Genomic DNA, 10,430 nt, shown 5'->3' on the forward strand with positions numbered 1-10,430 from the left:
CTTTTGTTGTAGAGCGTTGAGTTGTGTTTATCCATTTCCCAGTGGGGTGTAGAGAGGGTGGTATGTGCAATGCTTAAGGGCAGCGCTGTCCAACTTCTGTGGTACCGAGGGCCGGAATTTTTCTGGCCAACGCGGTAGAGGGCCGATAATGGAAGCCAGTTTGACCACTCCCCGTTTTTAAACCACACCTATGTAATCACAAGAGCTTTTAAGACTATACCCACATTAATGGTGGTAGCGCAGCAAAATCCAAAATGGTTGTGCTCACTATAGGGATATCAACCTTCATTCATATGTGAAAGAATTACATTATGTCATATTAAGACACAACCTTAAATCCATATGCCTCCCCTGTGGATAGCACAGCAGCCCCCAGCACATAATTACACACCTTAGGGACCATATAATGACTATTATCAAATGCTAACAAACTCCCAGAACAAACCCCTGCCAGGTTCACCTCCCACAGGCAGCATAGGGCAGGCAGAGTATGGCATATTCAGGCAGCATAGGGCAGGCAGAGTATGGCACACACAGGCAGCATAGAGCAGGTAGAGTATGGCACACACAGGCAGCATAGGGCAGGTAGAGTATGGCACACACAGGCAGGGTAGGGCAGGCAGAGTATGGCACACACAGGCAGCATAGAGCAGGCAGAGTATGGGACACACAGGCAGCATAGAGCAGGCAGAGTATGGCACATACTCTGCCTGCCCTACCCTGCCTGTGTGTGCCATACTCTGCCTGCCCTACCCTGCCTATGTGTGCCATACTCTCTCTGCCCTATGCTGCCGGTGTGTATAGCACACACAGACAGCATACACTGACACAATGCTGGCATGGTGCCAAAATGTTAGGCACCCCCAAGTGACTTTAATCGCCTACCTTTTACCTCGGGCTGGTGCCCGTTAGGAGAAAACAGCACCAGCCCAGGGAACCTGTAACGATGCGCTTCCTCCTTCCTTTTGCTGGGCCCCCGGGACCAGCCCATGCGCAAGTAGAGTGAAAAGCCAACTTCACTGTTAAAGTTCGGCTTTTTCACTCTACTGCGCATGCGCACATGAAGCAGGAAGCGCTGGCAGCTACCCCGGGCTGGTGCTGTTCTCTCAGAACAGGGGCACCAGCCCAAGGTAAAAAGTAGGCGATTTAAGTCACTTGGTGGTGCCTAACATTTTGGTACCCCCAAGTGACTTTGTCTTTCCTTGTCCTTTAATCGCTTACCTTTTACCCCGGGCTGGTGCTCCTGTTAGGATAAAACCGCACCAGCCCGGAGTACCTGCAGCGATCGCTTCCGTCTGTGTCAAAATCCCTGGGCCAGCACATGCGCAGTAGAGTGAAAAGCCAACTTTTTTGTTAAAGTTCGGCTTTTTACTCTACTGCGCATGCACAAGTGTGCAACGAAGGAAAAGGAGACCATGCTCGCAGATACCCCGGCTGGTGCAGTTTTCTCCTAACAGGGGCACCAGCCCGGGGTAAAAGGTAAGCGATTAAAGTCACTTTGGGGTGCCTAACATTTTGGCACCCCAAAGTGCCTTAGACTTAACCTTTCCTTCTCCTTTAATAGCAATTATATATACAAATAACTCAAAAACCTTTAAAAAACTGTAATGAATGTATATTGCAAAGCTGCTTAGAATAGTTTTCTTTTATTAGGCAAAAATTATATTTTGGGTTGACTTGTCCTTTAAATCCGACTCCAACTCCAGCAAGCACATCTACAAGCGCCCTGTCTCCATGCTGCCCGTGTCTAGGTCAGTTTCCTGAAGTTACTCTGTATTCCTCCCACACGCCCCAAACATACAGCCCAATTAACCAGTTGATAATAAAATAGTGTATTGACTTGTATTCCTGACAGACTATACGCTTTACAGGTCAGAGTGCAGCAAACTGCTCTAATCTCTGCTAAGACCTACGTAATAAGTGATGTGGGCGCTATAAAATGATAAATAATGATAATTATAACAAAATGCAATAACGTTGTAATTCACTACTGAGCACCACAGTGCAACCTCCTCACGTACTTCACGCATGCGGCATGCGTAGGCATGCGCACACGGAAGAACGTGTCCCTCGCAATGTACTCTGGGCAATGTAGTCCGCACAGGGTTAGTTCGCTTCCTTCCACCCTGGTATAGCGTTGTGAGGGACTCTACTTCCCGATGCGCCTTGCGACACACGTGTAGCCGGTTTTCATATGCGTTGCATCAGCTGTGGCTTTTGGGCTGCTTGCAGGTAGAGAAGTATTTGTTCGCTGAGTGAACATGAAGTTGTTCGTGGGCGAGGGGAACCCTCATGGGGTGAAGGTGTTGGCTGCTGCCGCTCTCTGGGCTGAACATGTACATATCAACAGGCTACAGCAGGAAGGTAAGAGCTGTACGGTAGGTGGGTGTCACTAGGCAAGGATAGGAGAGATCTCTTGGGCTGGTCTGGATCTTGGTCACAGGGCAGATGGACTACTTTGAAACGTACTACTTCACATTGCCATTTACTTTGCCTGCCTCCAAGAACAGTTATCGTACTGCTAGTAGATACTAAACACTACTACTAGTGATCATCTGGCTGACTTTGTGTCATGGGTTGTGTCCGTGTGACAGGCATACCTATCTGCTGGTAGCTGGAGGAGGACATTGAAAGCAAGGGATTTGAACTGCTAGAGGGGGATTGTAGGGGACAGCACAGTGCTAAGTCAAAGGCAGCCAGTCTACTTGTCCAACAAGATTGTTCTTTTTTTTTTCTCTAACATATCCTCTTTCTTTTCTATTTTGTGTTTGTGTATGAGAAAAGTTATTGTCTCTCTTGAGAAAATAGGAAAAAATTGAGAAAATGTTTTCTTAGTACCCTTTACCACTTGTTTTTCATCTGGGTGGCACTTCTGCTGTGTTTTATAGTAGCTTTACTAAGGAAATGAGGATATTCCAACAGGGCTGACCACTGATCCATTTTATTGGGCCAGTAACAGAAATTAACAATAAAGAGGTATTTTATTATTATTTTGGGTGCATTAGTGCGGAGTTTCTAAATAGTTGACAGGTCAACCTGTGTGGTAATCTCTTGGATCACTGTCTGAGCCCTGCAATTCAAAATAAACCAAATTAAATAAAACCATATGCATAATCAATAAAAATCAAATAAACCTATATGCGCAGCATTTTTTGTGAACGCAAGACAGCCATACAGTTTGTTGATGGATTTACTGTAGTGCATAAAAATACATACACTACTGCTGCAGGTAGCTGCTTAAAAAAACAGAACATGTTGCCTTTGCTATACCATGTTGTATTTACAGAGAAGTAAGTAGCTGATTGGTCATTTTACAATATATTTGGAATATTGAATAAATATATTGGGGAGTGGTGGAGAAGTTTAATAAGATGAAAAATATTGACAAAAGACAGGCGACTGGAGGCATGCAATTTATCTCTATTAATAAAGCATATAGTTTTCAATGCATATACGGTTTGCATACACTATAAGTAAAAGAATACATTCTTCAGCCAGCCCAACTGACATCTGGCAAAGCTTTTACTAGATAATGATTGAGCAACAAGCATGTTTTGTCCAGCTTTAGTGTGTTTATTTTTTAAATGGCCTTTAAGTTCAGTAACCTGCTCTGGACAGAATAAAACATTAGTGGGCTTTTACTAAAATATATATATTTTTTTTTTACTTCTTTCTCCTTAGAAAAGATTGTTCCTTTTATGTCACAACCAAGACTGCCAGCACTGGACTTGGAAAATGGAAATTATCTCTTCTTATCTAATGCAGTCTGCAGGTAAGGAACCTTATATATATATATATATATATATATATATATATATATATATATATATATATATATATATATATATATATTGCTACTACTTTAGACTGGTAGTGCTTTTTTTTTTTATCTAAAGACTCACCCACCCAGGGTACTGTTTGCTTAAATTCGTGCTGCCATTCCTGTTGTCCTTTCAGGTGACCCAAGTACCTTTTCTGCTAGGGTGAGAATGAAGTACAGAAACCTTGGAAAAAGTTGTGTACTGTAAATATGCATGCCTGAGCCTGCCAGGGGATGTCTGGGAGAAAGAAAAAATATGTGGTGTTCAGCAAACATTACCCCCAGCTGGTGTGTGTTTATGTGCTATGCTGGGTGCCCCCCAACCAGTGATTTGACCTTTCTATCTCCTTTAGAATCTTTAAAATTTCAATAGGTTGAACCAACCCTAAATCGACCAATAATTTAGTTACAGAAGAATGTTTGTTATGTATGAGATTGTTATATAACAGAGAATAGTATCTCTAAGAACAGTGGTACAGTACTATAACTGTGGTTAATCGAAAAGATTTCCGGAAGAGATTTTGTTCTGTGTTAGGTTAATATGAAATTATAAAGGGAGTATTTCTTATAAAGAAAGTGAAAGTACTAAGATTTTTTTCCCCTCACCCTTTAGATACTTCTACTTGTCATCTGGTCATGATGTGTGCAATCTAAGTAATCAGTGGTTGGAATGGGAAGCAGTCGAGCTTCAGGTAGGATATCTGGAACATAATTTATGATAAATGGACTTGCATCTGTGTCTAATAAAATTTTCTCAGACTGAAATAATCTTTGTTGTCTGGCATTTATATGTTACTTAATAAGCATATCACTTATATTCACTTTAGCCAGCACTTTCTGCTGCATTATATGCACATGTGGTTCAGGGAAGGAAAAAGGAAGAAGTTATAGCATCTCTCAGTGCATCACTTAGTCATCTGGATCAAAGCCTTGCAGGAAAGCCCAGTCCGTACCTTGTCAAAGTGAGTATGCCTAGGGTTTTTTCCATGATGTTACTTGAGTTTGTCATCCCATGTGATATTAATTCTTATCCACAGGAAAAGGTCCCTGTCCCTATTTTTTTCCTCTAAAACCTGAATGTAGGTTTCTTAGAAGAATGTGCAGAACATTACAACTGCACAGATACTGTAAGCTGCCCAACTGAGAAATATTTTGTGCATTCTAACCCAAATGGGTTATTGAGGGTCAGCTAGCAGCCCCAAGGATTTGAAATCCTGGGGGACCACAATGTTGGACATCCCTGATTAAACTTCTAGCCTGAAATTTTAAACCTCTGACCTTGTGTGTCTTCTAGGAATGGTACCACTCACACCTGCAATGATGTTATAATATAAAAGAACTAGGGATGCACCAAACCCACTTTTTTGGGTTCGCCCGAACCCACCCTGAGGGATTCTGCTGAATCCCGAACCAAATCCTAATTAACATGTGCTAATTAGGACCAGATATGAATTAGCGTATGCTGATTTATGCTAATTACGATTTGGATTTGGCTCAGCCGGGACCTAGAATTCGGGTAAGCGAAAGGGCACACATTTAATTAAGGCACACCAAGTATCGAGTTAAAATCAATTTTTATTATTAATTGCTACTAAAAATTGGTTAAAATACACTAAAGGGGGACAGGAAAGGTTAAAAGAAGTAAAGCCGTGTGTTTGTTAATGTAGACAGTATCACTTTTACTATTGCAACATTATAACACTGTTGCAACTGGAAGTGTAATTACTATAGTTGACACTAAGAGAGCTATTACAGAGTTAGGGAAGTAAATGGATCGCACCAACTGGCTTATTAAGGATTTTTACTACTATTAGTGCGATTTTCTTAAGATGCGTAAAGGATTTCTCCCAATAGCATCTCAGGGATCATTTATACCGCTTTTGGTCACTAGCCTAATACTTTCTCAATAGAGGAATATATTGAGACCCTCACCGTTATGATCCGTGAAATAACACTAAACTAATAGTAATGATCGGCACTGAGAGAGAATAGGGACAGCTAATGTTGATGGCACCAGCTTTTGGTTGCCAAGGGACACAAATATCCGCCTGTGTAACTCTGGCTTTAAAGTTGCAATTGTGATTAGTAGTGTAAGTACAGAAGTACCGCCGAACAACGCTCGATACAGGCGGCCCACCGGATGGAATTAGCGGCACATTAAGCTAATAAGTGATTCCCGGGTAGGTTGGGTGGCACTGAACAAAACCGGACACTTATTAATTTATTTATTAACAACCTTAATAGCGCTGGACTAAGCTCACAAAGATGCGCCGGGTGTTTTACAGCACTGGCAATTAGCACGTTAATGACCTTTGACCCCGCACCCTGTATATTAAAAGGATATATAGGATACCGATACTTCTGTCAATACAAAAGTAGAATTGGGACACGATAGAGAGTCACTGTGTAAGAACAGAAATAAGGATAGTCTCCTCATGCTTAAGCGGATTCATGTGTAATTGGCAATTCAACCTCTTCTATTGCGGAGCCGTATTTGAGACCGAACCGGTGCAGACTATATATATTATTTCTCCTCAAAATATTAGTGAGAGAACTACCTATGTGTGCATGGCATAACGGTGAGGGTCTCAATATATTCCTCTATTGAGAAAGTATTAGGCTAGTGACCAAAAGCGGTATAAATGATCCCTGAGATGCTATTGGGAGAAATCCTTTACGCATCTTAAGAAAATCGCACTAATAGTAGTAAAAATCCTTAATAAGCCAGTTGGTGCAATCCATTTACTTCCCTAACTCTGTAATAGCTCTCTTAGTGTCAACTATAGTAATTACACTTCCAGTTGCAACAGTGTTATAATGTTGCAATAGTAAAAGTGATACTGTCTACATTAACAAACACACGGCTTTACTTCTTTTAACCTTTCCTGTCCCCCTTTAGTGTATTTTAACCAATTTTTAGTAGCAATTAATAATAAAAATTGATTTTAACTCGATACTTGGTGTGCCTTAATTAAATGTGTGCCCTTTCGCTTACCCAAACTATAAACTACTACATTTAAGTGCACCCACCATATAAGCTATAGTGCGAGGCTTACCCCCAACTCCGGGACCTAGAATTCGGCCAAAACCGAATCCTTCAAAAAAAGGCTGGATTCGGCCCGAATCCCAAACCGAATCCGGGATTCGGTGCATCCCTAAAAAGGACACACTCACTATAATAAACATTTTAAGCATACTAACCTAGAAGTGACTTTCATTTATTGTGCTTTTTAAATGTTGCTTTTTATTTATTACTTATTTAATAACCAACTGAACACATTGACTTGTCTATCACAGATTCAAATTATTAAAGGATAAGCATAAGTACTTTTGAAATTTACATAGCTTAAATGCTATGGAACTAGCTGAAATTGCTGCCTTAAACAATTGGATTACAACAATGGAAATATAAGGTGTCAGAGATAGGATCGCATCAGTGAGCTAATGCAGTCCTCTATCCACTGGGAAAATTAAGGCGGTCTGATAGACATCTGGCCAATTTTTAGCCAGATATGAGTCGAGGAGGCTCGATATGCTGCCAAGTTGGTCTAAAGGGCCAGAATCGTCAGCTTAAACATTCCTGTGTATGGCCACTTTAACTATCACCATTTATTGGTTGTTGAATCAGTGACTGCTACCCTATGAACTCTTGTTTTGAAATGATGAGGTAGAAGGATCTAACGGTACACAAATTTCCTTTTTATAAGACTACATCATAAACAAACTGTGGGGTTCCCCTGTTCTACGGTCTTTATTCTTGGTTCATCACGGTTTCTCTTTTTCTTTAGGATGCACTCACTGTTGCTGATATTGTTGTGTGGGGCTCTCTCTATCCTCTTATTGAGGACGCGTCTAGTCTGCCAGGTAATATTAGCGTAAAAATGTGCAGTTCTCCGCTTCTCCCAAACCAGAACCAGTGCAACACTCGGAAATAGAACAAAATTCTTATCATTTTAAATAATTTTATGTGGAAGTTAAATTGCATTAGACATTGAAATCAGTAGAAGCCCTAAATTTGTATTTGTTGTTTGTAAAAAAAAAAAAAAAAATCAATTATCTTGATGCTCACCCTCCCTACACCTACAAAATTCGGTCTAATACCCCTCATAGTAGGATGCTGATTTTTTTCAGGAACAAGCATGTAAAACCATTAATAACCGGCAGTATATCCAGGATATGCTTGTTGCAGCTCAGTATAAACTAGCAAGCTGAGGATCTCTTTGACCATTTATTATCTGTAATTTACATATATCGGTAATTATTCTGTATAGGGAAGAGTAAGCTATATTGAAATTATGTTCTGAAGTTGAACAACCCCTTTAAAGGAGAAGGAAAGGCTACCAAAGAGTTAATCTCAAGCTGCAGGCTTACCTTCAGTTGTCTCAATATTGCCCTTAAGTCTCCCCAAATTGCGATCGCTCAGATGATCAGAAGCCAAACAGGAAAAAAAAAACGCTGTGCTGGGTAAAGAGGATTCCCATAATGCCTCGCTCCGGCATTGACTTCGTGACCAGGACTGTTGGCGGCACATGCGCACATGTCCCTCTTCAGCAGCACAAGAAGGCGCGCTCCCCTTCCGAGATAGACCGGCAAGCGTCCGGTTGCCATGGCGACACGCTATATAAATAGTGCGTACAGCGGTGAGCCAGGCCATTTGAAGTGGAAGCTGCAGGACAGGCGAGTGTTGGGGGGGGGGGGGGGGGGGGGGGGGCGAGCGGGCAGTGCAACCTGTTAATCTTGTCAGCCCAAGATATGGCAGCACAGTTGTATTTTTACCAGGAAGCGGAGGGGAGGTGCTGGTGGCGGCTCTGCAACACGACAGGCGAGTGCTGCTGGGGGGGAGCGGGCATCGGGCAGCGCAAACAGTTCGGACGGGGGGGTGCTGGTGGCTCTGCACACTGGTGGGTGGGTGCTGGTGGCTCTGCACACTGGTGGGTGGGTGCCGGCGGGTGCGGGGGGGCAGTTGATTTGTGAGCTGGTCAAAGTCGCAGGATGTTGGGGACGCATGCGCAGTAGAGACGTTGAGGGAAAGGGTATGGGCATCCCTTTTTAAAGATGGCGGCGCCGTTCACTGAAACAAGTATGTAGTTTGTAGTAAGTGTATCTCTGTTAATCTTTCATTAGGCAAGCCAGAAATATAGCGTTTTTACACAGCAATAGTAGTACTATTTAAAAGTGTGCTTAATAGATTTTGACTTTCCTTGTCCTTTAAGACTCAGTAACTAGAGCCTAACACATGTTCTATCCTGCTACTTTGGGATGTGAATAGTGAGAAAAGGTTTGATCAACAATATGCAATATTATATATATGATATATAGCATACTTTCTAATATAAAAAGAGATGTTATTAATTTTTGTTTTATAATATACTTGTTAAATCTACTATATGAAATTATTTGGTCACACTTGGGTGGTAGCCTTTAAAAGGCTCCTATCTCCAACAAAATGCTTCCTTCAAAGCAGACTGTATCAGCCAGCAGCTCAGAAAATAGTGGAAAATAGTATGATATTGTCATGGCCAAGGCAGACTTTAGACTGGAGACACTGCCAGCCATATCTTGGAATGCTATGCAGGTTTGGAGCCTATTCATGAAAGTGTGCCACGTATTTGATATGTCCATGTGCTTGTGACTGCAGTGGTTACAGGCGTAAGCCTACCTTGTAATGTATATGTCAATATTTGTATTTTTTCCTCACATGGAGAGAGTGGGCTGTGGCTGCCTTTAACACTAGTATGGGAAACTTTTCAGTGTGATATGGTGCCTTTTTAAATCCACTAACTCATAATCCATGTTTCCTTCTTCTGTAGAAGAGATGAAATTACTTAAGCATTGGTTTCAAACTGTAAGTCAGCTAGAACAGTGCCAGAAAGCTGTATCATTCCTAATGAAAGATGGGGGTTCTTCAGTCTTCAAGCCTTACCTCCAGAAGCAGCCTGTACCCATTACCCCATCTGGCAAACCAACCTGCAATGAGCATGAGGTAAAGTATTGCCCTGTCAGCATGAGCCCATGTCATCTTTATATATAAGTTCAGCAAAACCATCTTGCCATGGTATACATTGTACACAGGGCAGGTTTACAGCAAAATGGTGAATTTTCTGTCACATAATACTTTTTAAGCCAGACAAAGTACTAGGCTAGACATTGTGCATCTTCTGCAAAGTCCTAATTGTATCAACCCAGAGGCACAACAGCTTTCTGATTACCTTCTAGTGTAAAGCCAGATGCATTGTTCTTCACTTTCATAAGAATTTGGTTCCATTGAAGACATATGAAGGAATAACTCTAAGGGCTATAATACATGAGGCGATTTGTTGCCTGTGTTAAAGATTCATTACTGTGGGCATCAAATCTCCCTAAAATGCAATGCATGTTGCTAATATTGTAATTGCATGGATATGCCTACATTTGGTTTTTCCCATAATAAAGCCAAATCGCCATGAGTAATGTAATTTACTAGCGGCAATTACAATGTTAGCTTAGGGCAAGGCATTTTTAGGAAGATGTGTTGTCTAATTCAAAAATTTGCTACCAGGGGCAACACATCTTCCTGTGTGTCATTCGCCGAACTCCTGAAAATTGGCCCTTTCTCAAAGTTTTCCCTCTA

General features: G+C 41.6%; 1 protein-coding gene across 2 annotated transcripts in view; it reads left to right on the forward strand.

Annotated features, from left to right (window-relative positions):
* The first annotated feature begins 1,905 nt into the window (after nt 1-1,905).
* The window catches only part of mars1 (methionyl-tRNA synthetase 1), a 42,761-nt gene continuing 34,236 nt past the window's right edge, over nt 1,906-10,430 (forward strand). The window contains exons 1-6 of one of the 2 annotated variants that reach the window (XM_031895993.1): nt 1,906-2,364; nt 3,682-3,772; nt 4,434-4,512; nt 4,648-4,782; nt 7,609-7,684; nt 9,631-9,803. In XM_031895993.1, the coding sequence (XP_031751853.1) occupies nt 2,262-2,364; nt 3,682-3,772; nt 4,434-4,512; nt 4,648-4,782; nt 7,609-7,684; nt 9,631-9,803 (657 nt within the window). In that variant the 5' untranslated portion in view covers nt 1,906-2,261. 2 annotated transcript variants of the gene reach the window in all.

The sequence above is a fragment of the Xenopus tropicalis genome, chromosome 2 (genome assembly GCF_000004195.4).
Source record: "Xenopus tropicalis strain Nigerian chromosome 2, UCB_Xtro_10.0, whole genome shotgun sequence".
NCBI lineage: Eukaryota > Metazoa > Chordata > Amphibia > Anura > Pipidae > Xenopus > Xenopus tropicalis.